Consider the following 17753-nt stretch of genomic DNA (forward strand, 5'->3'; position numbering starts at 1 on the left):
AATATCAGACGGGTAATAATCAGCAATAATCGATGCATTGAGAATAATTCTCATTCAGAAGCCTCACAAGATACGTGGACTCTTCAAAAAGCCTTAAAATGCATATAATAAAATCTGTGCAATCGAAAAAGCAATTCAATGTATTTTTATATATATATATGTATTTGAGACGTTTCTCATCACAAACAGAAGCGGAAGAGCTTTGGCCGAGCACTGTGTGAGGAAAGCAGGTGTTACTGGTCAGCGAGCTTTTGATTTAACAATCAACAAAGGCTGAGAAATAAACTCCCCGGCAGTCAGCAATCAAATCATGGGGCTGTCGAGTGGAGCATCTGGTGAAGTCCCTGCGCCCGGAGTGCAGGATGCGCCCGATAGCTTGAAGATCGCCGGTTCGAATCCAAGCTATGCCACTGCTGAGTTCCCGGGGGTGGCGGGGGTGGGGGGGGGGGAAGGGGGGGGGGAAGGGGGTGGTGGGGGGGGGGGGGAAGGGGGTGGCGGGGGTGGGGGGGGGGGAAGGGGGTGGCGGGGGTGGGGGGGGGGGAAGGGGGTGGTGGGGGGGGGGGGAAGGGGGGGGGGGGGGGGAAGGGGGTGGCGGGGGTGGGGGGGGGGGGAAGGGGGTGGTGGGGGGGGGGGGAAGGGGGTGGCGGGGGGGGGTGGCGGGGGGGGGGTGGCCCACAAATCCAAAGATGTAATCCAGCCTTGGAGCCAACATATCTGAACTATTCAGGATGTGAAAGCTGCTAGTAAAGGTGTATTCACACTGTGCACGATGTGATGATAGTCCTGTTTATAAAAGGATTGCATTTTTATAATGATTGAGAAATAAAGGAGCAAAAAAAAGAAATATCAAGTTAGTAAATGTCATTTGTAACCCAATTTGCTGTCATTTCACAACTCCTCAAAGAAAAACAAAATGCATGGTGTCAATTTCACCCTCCCATTACTTCACCAAAGAAAATCAGTGTGTGTTTTCTTGCTCCTGAACAGCTCAATTTTCCGTAATAAAATGAAATTGAAAAGCATATGACCTGAATGGCAGACGGGGCCAGATTGATCAAAGTCTTGCCTTTGTATACGGAGAAAGGGAAGTAAAAGCATTCTCATGTTGAAAGCAGGAACGCACATGGTGTATTAACTCATCAAAAGGATAGCTAAGTTGTCTGTTACTTGCTTGAATGGCATTAAAGTGATATCTGATCAACTCCTCCAATAGTATCTTCATATTTGACCAGATTGAGGTATTTAAACTGCAGTTTAATCATAGAAGTACACATTCTACGATCCATAATTTTAGTTTTTCAACATGTCTGCTGATTTTTTTCAGTGTTTTTTTTATAGTTTTATATGGATAGTCAATTGCTAATATTAATGCAAACTGAAAAAATAAATGAATCCCTGTTTTAGTGGTGGCTTTAAGTTTTTTTATGCACTTCATTTTTTTTTTCCTTACTTCTTTTAAGAAATAAAACCTGTCTGAACATTGGGGTGGGGTTTCCACAGTGCTGTAAAATGCTCTGTCAAGTAGACTTTTTTCAATTGTTGCCTTCGTCAGTGTGATGGCACTAGCTAAATCGTTTTATCTCGATTCGGTTATCTATAAGTTGTGTTCATAGATTTCCCATTCATAAAGAGAAGGTGTAAACCCAAAAGCTTGGTACAGTAAATCAGTATGGGTATGAGAAAGGGGATCTAGGCGCCTGTAAGGCCATGCATCTGATATGAACTCAAGCGAATGAGTTAGAGGAAGTAAATTCATTGCCTCTCTGTAGAGAGGTGCAATGCTGGTCAAGCTCTGCCTGACACCCTTATCATCCCCGGGGCTTCAGAAGGGGTTTCAGAGACAGTGCAACTATTTATTTTTCTCCATTTTATTTTAGCAAATTGTTAATAAATGTAAATTGTTAATAAATGGAAGTTGAAGCCAACCGTACACAGAAATGTGTACGTACTTGAGTTTTACACAGAGTGTCTTTTAACCACTGTACCACTGGAATATATATTCGTTATTTTTAGTTCTCTTTGGTAAAACTGTAAGCAGCCAAACCGTTTGTCTTCTTGGATTAGTTTTCTTAGAGGTTTACCTTGTCGTTCTTCAGCGTTTTTGAAGTCATGGAGTTCCATTTCACTAGCTATGAAATTAAGCTTCATTATAAATGCATCAGATAAACGGTTTCAGGAGCAATCTTTTTTGTTTTTTCTGTGGCAGATCACACAGGAGGCTGGAGAGTTCATGATCACCTTTCCCTACGGGTACCACGCTGGCTTTAACCACGGCTTCAACTGCGCCGAGTCCACCAACTTCGCCACGCTGCGCTGGATCGACTACGGCAAGATGGCCACGCAGGTGAGCTCCCCTTTTTACTGTGCAAAGGGCGCGGCTTTGAAGTGTTTCTCTTTTGAACCGACAACAGAAAGGGCTTAGGAGAACCGTTCAAACAAATGGTAATCCACAGCTGGACGGATGGGTTTGAATTGAACCCACACCCAGTGTTCTCAAGGAAATTCCTACCTTTCTTTAACTTGAAAGGGCTCATTGCGCAATATCCTGTCGGGAATGGTCTCTGCTAAATACTCTGTCCTCCAGGTGGTTTTTATTTCTCTGCTTCTTCTTGAGGGGGTCAAAGATGAACTCTTTCAATAAAGAACTGTTTTTAATTTGGAACACGGCTAAGAAGCAATATGAAAACCTAGTTTCGATAGTCACGGCGCGACATGGAACGTAACAAAACACTGTTCAATAACAAATTAACAATTTAGATATTGCATTACATCAGTCGGTGTATAAATGCCTTTATTTTTGTATTTTTAAAAAAAAAAATTAATAGAGCATGTTCCTTTTGGAATCAATGTACAAACTCCATGGAAAGAGCAGCAATTGAAATTGATTGGGGCTGCATAACTTCGAATGCATTCCAAAATATATACTGTATTGGGATCTGTTATTCCATTGAATGCGTGTCTGTCTGTCTCTCGCGCTCTCTCTCTCTCTCTCCTCTTGCTCTCTCGCTGTCTCTATCTGCATGTCTTTCTTGAAACCCAGCTGTTCTGAGTCACCGCTTGCACGCTGCTCTGTTGATAAAAGCACTGCCCAGTTTTTCCTCTGGGGCATACAAACAGTATTTATGTGCTTAATAAACCTTCGCATACCATGTTGAAAACATCAACTCTACTGGCATTTCTTGTATTATCATTTATAACCTTCAACTGCTGCAAGACTTCACCCCCCCCCCCATCCATGGGTTTTTATTTTATTTATTTATTTTTTAAATACGGGTTTGTAGTAAGCCTGAATAATGTGGCAGAAACAAACCTCACTTTAAGGTGTTATTGTTTACCGTTGATGCTAATTAGATTAATGATTCCATTTTGTAGTCAGAATTCCACTGCCTCTCAGAGTATTCCATTCAAGTTGACTGCAAAGTTCTAAAAATGTTACAATTTATTTATAAAACTTTTTACAGATTATTCAGCACACCTGCAGGTCTTTTTTTTGGGGTGGGGAGGGGGTGCGTAAGTAATATGCATGCGTATTGAAATTGAAAGAAAGTTGGATCTTTTTTACATAAGAACAAAGCAAGATGCTGATCTCTGTCTCTGATCTCATTCGGTCAAGCTGTAGCCTTCAAGACACTTTTTTGATTATGTAAAATGATGAGTCCTGTTCACAAGCGGAGAGAGAGCAGGGCGTCTGAGGAGGCTTCGTCTGTAATTGGCGGCTGTTTGTTCTGGATTGACCTGTGTAATGAACCATAAGCCACTGACAGCAAGGCCTTATTAACATGATTATGAGGAATTGGAAATCTAACTCTGTATGTGCATGTGTGATTTTATATATTTTGCACTAGACCAAGATATTTAATAAGTAAAGGGTAGAGGGGACATTTATTATTATTAGCCTATTTAGCAGACGCCTTTATCCAAGGCGACTTGCAATCCCCACCCCTAGTGCTGCTGTAAGTCGTTTGCTGTTTCCAAACCTTTTAAAAACACTACTGTATATCGACTTGAATCGTACAGCAGCCTAAGCAATATTATATATCACCTTGAGAAAGCAGTTCTCATTTCTGATTTCTATATTTGTAAAATAAAAAAAATAAAAAAAGTGTATTGTGTCACTACAAGAAGAAAATAAAAATCAATAACTTCACATAAATAACTATGGCTTCAGTAACTATTCCTGCTGGACATGTAGGTGGCCAGCGAAAGACTGACTCCTGTTGGCCTATTAATTAGCATCAGGACCGTGAGTGTGTAGTGTTAAGGGTCTTTGATTGAACCTAACCCAGCGATCCCCTCTGGTCCTGGCTGTCATTATTAAACCTTCTCAAGGTTAACAGCAGACTGTCCGATACATTTGTAATGAAATCTTTTGGGCACGCAGCGGGATGGAACAAAACTGCTCCTAAACTCCCGTTCTAACCAGCGCGCTCTCACTGTTGCTGCTGCGACCCTGCATCCAAGAGTCTCGATGGAGAAGTGAGAGGAGGCTTCGATTGGAGGAGTCTTGGGAGAAAAACAAAAGGAGAGAGCTGGAATGATTTATTTTTTTAAAAACACAAAACGCATCGATCTATCGTCTGCGCACAGGTCTTTCTCTCTCTAACAAAACCATCAGACTCCCTCTCGGGCAGCTCAATAAAGAGTGCACCCTCTTGGGGGCTCTGCTGGACAAAGGACTGTATCTGCAGAGTGAATAATTCAAATTCGTGAGGCTTCCTCTGGCTGCAGCACACTGACCCTCGCCTCTCTAGGCTGCCGTGGTATGTGAACAATGCTTTGATATAGATACCGATTTTAGATCAGCCAGCAATCCAGGTCCATTTGGATGTTTATTGCCTCTCTTTTCCTCTGTGCACCAGAGATTAAATTGATAATTCCACTCCAAGGGATCGCACAGTTGGAGGGGGTTACGTGACACAGAGTGGCATTCATTAGAGCACTTTCACCTCTGCAGTGTTTGGTGGATCTCAGCTTGGTAGACAGCATCTCCAGTAAGATTGAGGCAATTGTATATATTAAGCCTAGAACAAAGAATTAGATCAAAAGGAGCTGACAGAGTTAGGCAATAATTAAGCGCAGCACAGAAACCAGGACCAGAGGACATGGTTGGAAATTTAAGTAGAGACCTAGAATGGAAAGTAGAAGGTGCTTCTTCACCCAGAGAGTGGTGAGAGTATGGAATGAGTTACCTACTAATATTGTTGAAACTGAATCACTGGAATCCATTAAAACCCAACTTGACAAAGTTTTGAGGTCAGCCAGCTATTAGGAACCATACTTGTTTATATATTTTCTTATGTTCCTAGGTACTCTAATCACAGGCTACATTGGCAGTGTCTGCTTTGAGAGAGGCCAAGCAGCTTAATACAAATCAGAAATATAATAATACTAATCAAATGCTTTTCCCATCCTGTGTTCTCATCTTTGACAGTGAGGTTTTTTTTTTTAAAATTTATTCATTTTAATTTTTTTTTTTTTTAAACGTTTTGCTAGCAATTAAAGCCAGCCCGTATTGAAAATTTTAAAAGCAATTTTGGGTTCAGCCATGTGTTCATAAACAAGTGACACAGGCAGAACGGCTTTTAGATTGAGTCGCTTTGGTTACATTGTTACGCAGCCTAGCGTGAAATTAGTGAACAAGTAGTGCTGAGTGCTCCCAGCCAATCCATCGCCACACAAGGAGAGCGGCACTTCACTTCACTTCATCTTGCTCTTTCCTCCTCCTGATTTTTTAAAAAGAAAACTCGCTTCTCGAGGGTAGACCCGTTCAGTTTTGGGCTTCATTTACTTTTTACATCATTTTCATTTATCTGCACTCCACAGTTGTGCATTTTGTTTAGTGCATTTCTATGACAGTAACGGGTTGATTTTGATGAACCTGTACGCTGATGTGCCACAGATGGATTTTGTTAGAGCATTTTACAGCACTGGAGAAGCACCCTGGATTGCATCAATTACCTATCTTTACCTGGCTCTGAACTGCTTTGAGTTTGTATGGAGAATCCTAAAGTGCATTAAACACTTCCTCATCCTATTGAAGTCATGTGACAATGAGCACTTACTTACTATATATATATTGAGAGAGAGTTGAAAGGTCCCGTTGTCACACAACGTGAATGGAACGAGGAAGTGCGTTCAGTGCCAGGCAGTTAGGATTCTCCAGACAAGCTGAACTGAGACTCGGAGCCAGGTTGAGAGGAAATGACGACGCGATTGCATTCTTCAAAACCACACCGTAATCCACACACACTGCACAGCTGCACAGAGACTGGGGGAATAGCACATGAAATGTCATGGTATTTAAATCAGAACTCAGTGTTGCAGTCGTGCAAGCGGACACATTATTCTCTGCTGTAATTGGCTGTGAAATGTAGAGAGAGTGGAGCATCCTCTGTGACATTACTGCCTGCATAACATATAATGGGCTACTTAATTTGTGTAGTGCCAGTTTACATACTGCTATCCCCGTCTCTCTTCCGCCCCCCACCCCACACACTTAGTGTTTTTTGTTGTTGCTAGTTTTATAACGCTGCGCTTGTTGTTTGTGTGTTTTTACTATTTGATTTTTTTTCCTTTTCGAATCGTGGAAAGCCTTGCACTGAAACCCAGACCCCATGTTTTTGAATACGGTGAGCTCTTGTACATCGTGATCCATTGATGCATACTGAAGTAGCGTGCATTACATGAAGCAGTGGGCGAGCTGGAGGGGAGCTTTAGAAAGGTAATGACCAAAATTGTTCTCTACAAGTAGGCTGTTGGAAGTAATAATGGGTTGAGTGGGTGAAGAAAAGTCAGTGGTTTATTTATAAATAATAATAATAATAATAATTAAGTAAAAACACTAAGTGGCAGTAATGTAGAAGTTTCAGGTTTTCCAGCTTGAAGGACTTCTGTTCGTGTCTTGTGTGCAGATATAATTAGCACAGAAAGGTTCCGGATTTGGGCTGTTCTGTTTAACCCGTGCACATGTGTGACTCTGACATTTGCAGTTGAACCTCAACTGTATAAATGAGCAATTGTATGTAAAAATAATGTGATAACTGTATAATGTGAAATAATGTATAATGTGATATCTTGTAACAATTGTGTGATGCATAATAAAATCAAATGGTCATTTTAACGATGGACTGTTTTATTAAAAATGACATGAGCTGGCAGGGTATGTATTCGTACCATCTATAAAACACACTTATTCTTCATCAAAGAACCAAGCGATTAACAACAGTGAGCTCGGTAGCGCTGTTCTTGTATCGGCAAATAAACAACGCATACTTCTCTTACGAATGCTCCAGTTTCAGCGTTTTCAATTCCCAATGTGTTTGTAACTTTTCAGGTTGTCCTGTGGGTTTTAAAATGCCTCTGGGTTAACGGCACTGTCTGGTGATCTGTCACAGTACTTCTGAATCCTTCACTGGAGAGGGGGGTTTGAATCTGGATGGGTTAAGGCAAAGCCTAAATTTGAACAGTGTTGCATGCAACGGTCTGAAATCTGATGCTCTGTTCTGCTTTCCTCCTTCTGTAGCACATGTTGTCCCTCAAACCTGCTGCTTTGTTTCTAGTTGTCTTGTTTCCCTGCCCAGTTCAAGTCAGTTGCCGGGTGCTTTGCATTGCTGTCCAGTCTGTGCTCGGCTGCCCTCCCTGATTTCTGATGTTTCAAGAAGCATGTTTGCGGATTGAAGAGTGTATTGCCCCTGCTCCCAGCAGCCTTCCCTCACTCGGCTGCTGCAGAAGGCATGCTGGGGTGCCTTGTTGTTTTGAAGTTGATACTGGTAATTAATTTTCTGCTTCGATTTGGTTTTGAGCCAGCAGGGAATTCAAGTTTTTCCTGCTCTCCAGGAGCAAAGTAATGTCTTCAGTGCCTCTCACGCACTCCCTGGCTCCCGTTTTTTTTAATTTTATAGCTTTATAATCGTGACCATTAAACAACATGTATTGCCATCGCTAGTCCTGCACATATCAAGTAAAGAATCAATTTAATTGTTTTTAAAGGCCTGTTAATTGAAATGCTATGGTTTTATAATTGCTTTGTTGTGGGTTATGTTTCTCCTATTCCAGTTTAAATTATTTTCCCACTATGGGAAACTAGCTTTCTGTTAAATTCATTGCTGGCTGTAGAGCAGAGTTGAAATGTCAGGGACCTGCAGTTGTGTACTGGCGGGCGGTCAAGGCTAGTCGGCTGAAGAAAAGTTTAGTATTTTTGTTTAATCTAGAAGCACTGCTTTTTTTTATTGTAGTCATGTTGATATTCAGGGCACAGCACAACGCTGCGATTTTTCAAGGAGCAATAAAACTCAATAATTTGGAGGAAACATACGGGGCAGAAATTTTAACTACCTCCACTCACACACTGCTGTGACAAACAGCCTCGCAGTGGGGGAGCAGATTTCAGGGGTTCTGTCTCGGCTCCCAGGGCAATTCTGCTTATTTAGAATGAGTCAGAGAGCTTGAAACGGAGTCTGGTGTGAGTCGGAGCTGGATCTGCGGTCTGAGGCACATGTGGCCACTTCTATAGACAGGATTTGATACGATAGATTGTCTTGCAGAGTCTTTGCTTCTGGATAGACAGATGTTTCAGAAGAGGTTAAAATATAGGGAGACTTTCCGCTCATGCCTCAGAAATCATTTGCTTGTGCCTTTTTCAGTGTTTGAAAAGCTCTAAACTGACAACGTAGGTCAAATCTGAAGGGTCTGAGAAGGAGAACAAAAACAGCCAGTGAAACAATAAACCTTTTGTGAGCTGCTTTAGCAGGGAGTTTATGGAGATGAACAGTGGCGCTCAGTCACAGTCCAGTAATACAGTAAATTCAGCTGAAAATGAGCTGTTGAATGAGAGAGGGAGAGGGATGATGGCGGCGACGTGCTTCTTGGGGAATACGTCTCTATTAGCGCTAAAGCCGTGTTCATAATTCCCCTGGATTCAGGCAGCGTTAAGGCTACAGTTTTGGCACAAGCAGTGCAGCATGGCTGCTACAGTACCTATTCACCTTTTTAACATGGGCCCTGTATTAGCATTCACGTCTGGGGATTTTTGCATTGCAAACGGTGCCTCCTGGTGTTCGGAATTTATTAAAAAGCAGTTCAGCAGTTAATCCACCTCTGTGTGTCTTCTATAGGGGGTAAAGAACCCTCTGGTTATTCCACTGGGCTCTACCTGCCCTTGTCAATTTTGAGTGTTGTAGTTTTCAGGAGGGCCTGTAGAGGGCAGCAGTGCTTGTCTGATAGCGAGGGAGGGAGCGAGGGAGGGAGGGCTTGTTCTCTGTAATGGGCTGTATTTATTGCAGTGGCCTGACACTGCCTGTGGAGTTTCGTAAAGAAAAACGATTCCTAGGGATAGACAAGCAAGCAAGCAAGCAAACATGTACTTGCAGAACAGCGTATAGAATAGCAATGCAGCCGTGCAGATAGATAGATACTAGGGAACTGTGTGTGTGGAGGGGCAGGGGGCAGAGGGGGTCAGAGGGGGGGCTTGTGTTTTCAAGCATTCCGAGACCTTGAAGAGACTGTAAAGAAAAAAATAAAATGAAGAGCTTTCACAAATTGGCTGTTTCTCAGATATTGCCAAGTCGTATAAACAACTACTGTAATTCTAAGTTGAAACTGCCACTATTATCGGTTAGAAAGCTTTTGCATTATTTCGACAGCCTACGTGTGTGTCTGAGTGCAGTTCTCTCACTCCGCAGACCCAGCTCAAAATAGACTGTATTGAGAAGTGGAATTAAATTATAAAGCTGCTTTCTCTGAATGTGTGTGTGTGTGTGTGTGTTTTAGAGTGTGCACCTGTTCAGCTCAGTGACTATTGTGCCTCTAGTTCCTTCAGTCAAATTCGTGACGGAAATCTTCAGAAATGAGACGCTTCCTAGGAAAAGGACTAATTGGTGCAGATTTCAATACAAAAGCACCCATCAACTGAGCACCTGCTGCTGCGTCTTTCTGCACTCCTGTGTGTGTTCTTGTCTCCATGTGTGGCTCATTTCATTCACACAGACTGTCTGCCTCAATAAAGATCATCCATTTGTAGATCTGCCTGGGCTTCTCTCTTTCCCTGTTTCCTCTTTCTCAGCAGGCTTACCGTCGACTAATTCAACCTCTGCTGGAGACACGGTCGCTGTCTAGTGTAATAAGATAAGCCTTGCGCTTGGAGAACAAACACGACAGAAAAGAGGAAATCATCGGGCCCTGACTGCGCAGGCTTGTTTATCTGTTGGGAGGGCTGCTGTGTTTGGCTATTTTAGGATGGTGGTTGGGAAATGGATGTTGTGAACGTAGAGACCCCCAGAGGTGTTCTGCACATTTGGTAAAGCTTAACTGAAAGTCAAATGCTAGGCTGTATTCATGACGCACAGTCGTGTGTAGTCAGTGTAATAAAAACATTCTAGGGTACTTTACTATATATAGCTTTATTTTTTCTTTATTGTGTAACTGGGAACCATATAGGGTTAGTATACTGTGACCATTCCCCAACTCACAGGCTGTTTGGTGTTCATTAACATTTAGCATCTGCCTCCAGGACTAACTTCCCCTTATTTTTGAGACGATGTATAATTATACGTCTTGTCTGCGGTTATAGGGTGAAGTCAAGTTTTTTTTCTGTGTGGAGCAAGAGCCTTACCTAGCAACTGGTGACACTAAATAAGCAAACGTGATGTCAGTATAAGAAGGGGCTGGTTTTGAGAACATTGAGCTGACTCCGAGGTTGCCTGTTGGGGGTCTGTCTCTTGGTCACGTGGCTCCTGGATACTTGGGTGAGGGTCTTGAATTCTTTCTTGTGTAGATCTGCAATTGCTGCCTGCTCTGATAAACTAGACTTATGCTGATTAACTGTCCCAGAGACCTTTCCTACAACATAAATAAATGACTGTATGAATAAATTTAAAATAAGCTAATTTAGGTAACAATTGCAAGTCTGTTCTAGGAGTTTTATAGAGAACACCTACAGAGCTGTCATAAGGCAAGAAGCTTAAATATGTAAACTACTTTTTGTCCTTTTTTTGTCATTTTATTTACATGTAAGGTTAATGTAAAATAACACGCAACAGAATTGTCACCCAGGACATGTCGGGGTTAAATGCAATGGTCTCTCCAGGCAGACTTCAGGCTTCGTGATCACAGAGCTGTAATGGCTACCCCTGCTGTTGCTCTTAAACTCGTTCTGTGAGCCAGAACACAGCCTTCATTAACCGCCTGTCGTCTCTCGCTTTACTTTTTGATTTTTTTTTCAATGTTTCGTTCAGAAAGCAGGCAACAGACAATTGTGCTGTTTTAATGATCGTTTTCTGTTTGCAGTGTTTCACCCCCCTCCTTGGAGGACCAAAAAGTTTGCTTGTTATGCAGAGTGTTTAAGTAAAATAAATTGGGCAATTTATTACACAGACAGCACAGAGCTGACGTGTCGCACCCCTTGCTGTAAAAACTGATGAATATTTACATTTTTTCCTGCAAATTAAACAAAATCTGAGTTTTAATAAGAGTTTAAATGTTTTTTAGAATGGTTCCTACACATTTCGCTGTTATCAAAGCTATATTGTTCTGCATGGTTAGAAAAATGACACCCTGATGTTCACTCGCATTCAGCCTTGGTTCAGGCCTCCATGCACACGTTACAAAATAAAACCAGACGCACCAAAAAGACTCTATTCCATTATTCACACATTTTGTAGCATGGGAGTTGTTTCATTTTAATATCACCTAATGCAGTGGTTCCCAAACCGGTCCTGGGGACCCCCTGTGTCTGCTGGTTTTCATTCCAACTGAGCTCTCAGTTACTGAACTAGACCCTTAATTGAACTGATCTTTTGAATTGTGAACTGCAGTGAAACTCGTTTTGCTTGTGACACCAAGAAACCGGATTTGAACCCAGGTCTCCAATGCCACAGGTGAAATCGTAGCACTTTTAACCCGCTGTGCCCACCCCTCCCTGTGCCCTTTTAGTTCTCTTTGCTGTCAGTTGCAGTCGGGGCACTGGTGTATGATGTGGGTGTAGGGTGAACGCAGGACGTTATTGAGAAAAGAAGAAAGTGGACAATGTTAAAAGGGATAAAGAGATTAAGCAAGGTCAGTCAGACAGGGAGACTGGTAGCTATTAAACATACAGCAGCACATCTCCTAGATGAATCGTGGAGAAGGGAGAGGGTAGCGTTGTTTAAATCTCTTTCTACCTCCCTCCGGCATGAAATATATTTATTTAGAATTGATTGCAAATCTATAAAAAAAAATAATAACACGATGCAATGCAATCCCGTGGTTTCTGAGCACTTTGGCTCATGTGTTCTCTTTTCATAAATTGAAAGTGATGTAAAAGAAACCAGAAAAATCGGTAGAAATCACATTAAGGTCTGCTCCGCTTGTTTTTAGTTAAATGTTAAAGCTGCAGTGTGCCACAACCATGTTTTACTAAAAAAAAAAAAACAACACAATTTTCTTCTAGACGTGATTTATTAAGAGGAAGGGTGCTGGGTAAAAACACTGCGGATTGCATTAAACCCCGTTGACGAGGAGGTCATTTTGTGCTCGGTTTATAAAAATGCTGCAGAGTTGCAAGAGCTCGTTACTGTGGCCCCACCGCTACGTCAATAATAACAGCTGAAGTGGCGCGTCGCCACGCTTTCTATCACATTCATCTGCCTCGGCTGGGTTTTTGACAGCGCTGTGGGTTTGTTGAGGGGCCGTGCTGCTGAGCAGAGCCATGGATTGTTTGACTCAAGGCCAGTGCTGCGGGCTGTTTGCTTATTTTTTACTTGAATCTTTAAGCAGACAATGTAAGCAGGCAAGCGCTGCACTGGCCCAAGTCACCCTTGAGTTTCCACTCAAACAATGGGCTGGGAACTATGCGTTGAAGCCGTTCTCTAATTTTGATGTCATTCAGCAAGTCTTGCACCCTCCAAAGTCATGCAGAATTGCTGTGCACATCATATTATACAGCTAGATAAACCACTGTTGCTGTAGGGCAGTGAAACTCTGAAAATTATTTCAGAGTTTTATCCTTTTGGTATGTTTATGCCCCTGTTGTAACATTTGGTTTATCCATTTACTGACAACTTTTGACCTATTTTATTTTATTTTATTTTATTTTATTTTATTTTATTTTATTTTATTATTTATTTATTTATTTATTTATTTCATAATTGGATTGTCGTCTACTGTGTTAAAGAAACAAGCAGTCGAAACAAATCAAATCATTGAAAATGCATCAACCCTGTTCTAGTTCTGCATGGTGTCTGCTATACTCGTAAGGTCCAATTTTCTTGGTGCCTGAAAAGCTTGTCTTCACAACCGGAAGACAGCACCTCACAACTGCTGGTTATTCATAAATGCCATTTTAGATTTGCTAGCATCTCCATAATGAGATTGCCAAAAGCCATCCCAGATCCTTTGTGCCTGGATTGCACTGGTAGCGCTGGGTAAAATGGTCTGAGTTCTCGGGCATACAGCTGCAAACTCCCGATGTGCGTTCATGGATTGAAATTGCTACTGCAATTGGGATTTTTATTTCCCTCCCACTGAAGTCAAGGCGTAAGCCGAAATAAAAATCGCTAACTGTTCCTAGAGCTGCATCCCTTAATCCCAATGGATGTAAGAATATCAAAGGGAGTCGAATGTCTTTTTGTAAGGGAATCGGTTTGAAATGAATCAAAGAAACGGCCAGCTTTCCCAGCTTTACTTTCTCAGTGCTGCTGTACAGAAGCCCATGCTGGTGCTCTGTGGTTCAGGTCCAGCGCTGCCTTTCTCAGCTGTCATTCACAGCAGCCTATTTTGTTTGTGCCTTGAGCAGAGGCGGCAGCAGCAGCAGGTTACTGATCTGAAGAGGCAAAGCCTTTTTTTTTTCTGGAGTCCGCAGCCATTTCCTTGGAGACCCTCATTTATGAATATTACTCTGTTTGATCTGTCAGTCTCTCCTCTCTCTCTCTCTCCTCTCTCTCTCTCCTCTCTCTCTCTCTCTTCCCCCCCCCCCCCCCTCCTGCTAGCTGCTCAGTGAGAATGGAGAGGGTGACACACTCAGTACCCTCGCCTGCAGCCTGCAGCACTTTTTTTTTTTCATTATTGCTCACCGAACCTTCAGACTCCATCCTGGCTTCACACGTCAGCTTTTTTCACACAGCAACAATACATATGAATGCAGGCTACGGCAGTGCCTTATTGACACCCTCTATTCATTTCTGTGTTATTAACCGGAGCAGCATGCGATTTTAAATATTGATTTTGATTCATTGTTTTAATACTGGTGGGATGGAAACACCAGGGCTCACAGGCTGTAGCCCAGACTGGCTCTGGCTGGATTGAGTTGGTGGAAATAGGGCTTTAAACTTTGAGCAGTTGACATGGTTCTGTTGAGGCAAAAGATATGCTCCAGACTACTGTGCAAAGGATTAGTCGTTGTCTAGTTGCTTTAAACTATATGCAGTGGTGTTGTATGTAACATATAGTGCATTTAGAAATACTAAGAAACGTAATGCATTCAAATACAACTTTTATCAAAGTTTTTGTCATTGGAGAGTCTCTTTTAGTTTTTCTAAATATATTGCCACTGACTTTTTTTTTTTTTTTAATAGTACTGGCTAAAAAAATAGCACGTCCTTTTACATTTGTAGTGCAAATCCCTGGCATTGATTCTTTACTGTAATAAAAGCTGCATTTTCGTGCTACAAGAAGTCAATTTTTTCTCTAAGCCCAGGAGCCAAATAGCAGTCTATTTGAAGGTTTACAAATCTGAACCAATTCAAGACTGGGTGGGGGGCGGGGGGGGATGAGCAGTGAGAGATCAGACATAGATATTAAAGGCATCTAAAGCAGGGAAGCGCTTCTGTGTGCTTTGACAGAGCGCTGGTCTGTTTCGCTCTGAGCCTGTCCGAGATGGAGAGGGGGAATGCTGTCTGTTAGCAAACACACAGAGAGGTGCTCAGCCAGCCATTGCAAACCCTGCATCACATTTACACCTTTAGAAGCAGCCATCAGCAAGGGGTTCACCTTTCTGCTAATTAGGGCCAGTTTTGTTTTTTTGGACAATATGAAAACGCTAACTTGTGAGCAATAAAAACATTTTACTTTTTGTTTTAATTATCATCTACATCATCCTAATGTTTGTGTTAGTAATTCTTACAAACTATTCCAATAAAGATGCTTCTGCAAAAACTCCTGAAGGCTGGTTTGTGGGGAAGCATATTAGAGTTGCGCTGCGTACTGAAGCCCAGTGGTGACACTGTATTACTCCTCCACATGAGAGGTGTCCCATTGACGCTCATCCAGTCCCTAATGGCTAACTCTTCCTAGAGCTGATGAAGGCACTTAAACCCAGTGAATATAAGCATATCAAAGGGAGTTGAATGTCTTTTCTAATGGAACTTTTAGACAACGTTTAAACTCTAAAACAGCAGCATAGGTTGTGATCAACAAACACACTTCTTAAGAGTGGATTCCCTTTTTTTCCTTTTGTTTTAACAAAATACACACAATACCAACCCTAATAATATTTCCTCGATTTTGTATGGCCTGTTTGGGCTGTACCGGGATTCTCCGCCCTTTTTGAAGTACCGGCATGTTCACAGTAATTGAACAAGTGCCAGGACAAAAAAAGAGGATTGGGATTTTAAAGAGCCCAGCTTCAGGATTAGGTCATGCATTGTTTTTACGTTTTGCAGCTAATAAGATGAAGCCTGGCTACGGGGCTTCATTGGGTTTGTACTGGATTGCATGTCATTGGTCTGGATGTAATTTACTTTCCCAGCTGAACCCAAATGTCACAGGGTCTCTTAATACAATCTGATCTCGCTTGAGGGGTTTGTGGGGGGCAGCTACATTGAATTCTAGTGTTTTTTTTTTTTTTTTTTTATTACTTGTACAGTGTGTTTTGTAATGAAGGAAAAAAAAAAAAAAAAGCATTGCTGGTTACATTTCGTGAGCCATAGTTATAAATCTCCTTTTATAAATCTTCCAAAACATTTTTAATCCAGAATCTGTATCGATTTGGGCCAGGCGAATTAATCTGGTCATTTATTTATTTATTTTTTTGGTGCTACGTCGCAGACCACTTTTACATTGTATCTGGTGAAGAAGGTTAATAAATCACCCCTGAGGGAATTCTAGCCAGAGTAAAGTCCAGTTATTTAGTTTTATACAATTGCAAAAAAAAAAAAAAAAAAAAGAAAAGCTATCATTTTGTAGTATCTTTGATTACATGATGTTAAATGAAAGATATAAATGGTTTTATAGAATTGTTTTAAAAATATACTGTATATAAAACATAATTTATATCTCATTTAAAATCATGTACAAAGAAACTACAAAATGATAGCTTTTTTTTTTTTTTTTTTTGTCTCAATCCTAAAATTCTAGCTGACGCAAAACTTTTGCCCATAGCTGTACTGTAACTGCTGTGAGGGAGCCCTCATGTTAAACTACCTTGATACAAAGAGTCCGAGTGGTCGTTGAGAGACCGGTGTGACAGTACCCTCTTGACCTCTGCTCATTCTGCTGCTGTGTGTGTTTCAGTGCACGTGCAGAAAGGACATGGTGAAGATCTCCATGGACGTGTTTGTGAAGTGCCTGCAGCCCGAACGCTACGAGCAGTGGAAGCAGGGCAAGGACGTCACTGCCCTGGACCACCAGAAACCCACCGCCCTCAGCTGCCCTGAGCTGGAGGTCTGGAGGGAGAGGAGAGCCAAGAGGTTACGCAGGTAAGGAGTTGGGAGAATGATTGATTGATTGATTGATTGATTGATTGATATCTTTCACTAATTTTATTTATTTATTTATTTATTTTCCCTCCATTTAATTTCATACATAAACACAGCTGTGGCATAGCAGACTGGTGGCCATCTTGGTGAAGGAACAGCCTGGATTCAATGTTGCTGCTGTTTGCACAGCCACATGGTTGCCGTCCTTGACTCAAGGCTGTTCCTTCACAAAGATGGCCCCCAAAATAATAATAATAATAATAATAATAATAATAATAATAATATACAGCCAATTGCACAGACATTCAGTAAGTCAGTGATTTGAAAAATTAGCAATTTCCCAAAGTTATTTTGCTCTGAGCTAAATGCAGTAAATTGTGTGAAGTTCTGGGCTCAGGCGAATTGCGCTAGGCTCTACACAAGCTTGATTTACATAATGGCTAATTGATTGTAGCTATAGCTAATTGGTCAACAGAACTGAATGCCAATACACATGACAGAGCCTTGGAACAGTCTAATCGGATTAAACAATATGAATGACGTGCCAATAAAATAACCTACTGCCTTGTTTTGTCATCCATTCCTACCAAATGATGAGTTATATTAAAAACAAAAAACACTTTATAGGAAATTATTAAAGAATAAAGATTTAAATCACATTTTTATGCAAGTGCTAATTATTGCAATAGGGACACAGTCACTTGGGAGATCTCGTTTGAGGCAACTTTGCTGTATCAAGCCCCAAGTCTCCCCTGGTGTGCCGTGCAGTGGCCTGAAACCAAGTTCTGAGCCACAAAGTGACTTTGTGTTCCTTCTGCTTTAAATATACAAAAAACTATTGTGAAATAAAGCTGCACAGAGTTGATTTAAGCAGACAGTGTAGTCCATAGGGGTTGGGGGCCTGGAGGCTTGGGTCACAAGTGAAATAGGTTTGGCTGGTGATGAACTGACTGTAGCACACGGCTTGCCGCATACAGAATGAGAATAATTCACAGGTTTGGCTATCACAGTTTATTATCCAGTCCGGATATCACGTTTGTCTCTCTAGCCAGGTTTTACAGTTTAATTAGATCAGAGAATTTGCTT

General features: G+C 41.6%; 1 protein-coding gene across 2 annotated transcripts in view; it reads left to right on the top strand.

The window, feature by feature from the left end:
- Positions 1-17753, top strand: part of LOC117962785 (lysine-specific demethylase 4B-like) — a 74972-nt gene that overhangs the window by 32396 nt on the left and 24823 nt on the right. For both annotated transcript variants that reach the window (XM_059014339.1, XM_059014338.1), the window contains exons 8-9: positions 2207-2344; positions 16483-16667. In XM_059014339.1, coding sequence (XP_058870322.1) covers positions 2207-2344; positions 16483-16667 — 323 coding nt within the window. The remainder of the gene's footprint in view (positions 1-2206; positions 2345-16482; positions 16668-17753) is intronic.

This window comes from Acipenser ruthenus, chromosome 47 (genome assembly GCF_902713425.1).
Source record: "Acipenser ruthenus chromosome 47, fAciRut3.2 maternal haplotype, whole genome shotgun sequence".
NCBI classification, from domain to species: domain Eukaryota; kingdom Metazoa; phylum Chordata; class Actinopteri; order Acipenseriformes; family Acipenseridae; genus Acipenser; species Acipenser ruthenus.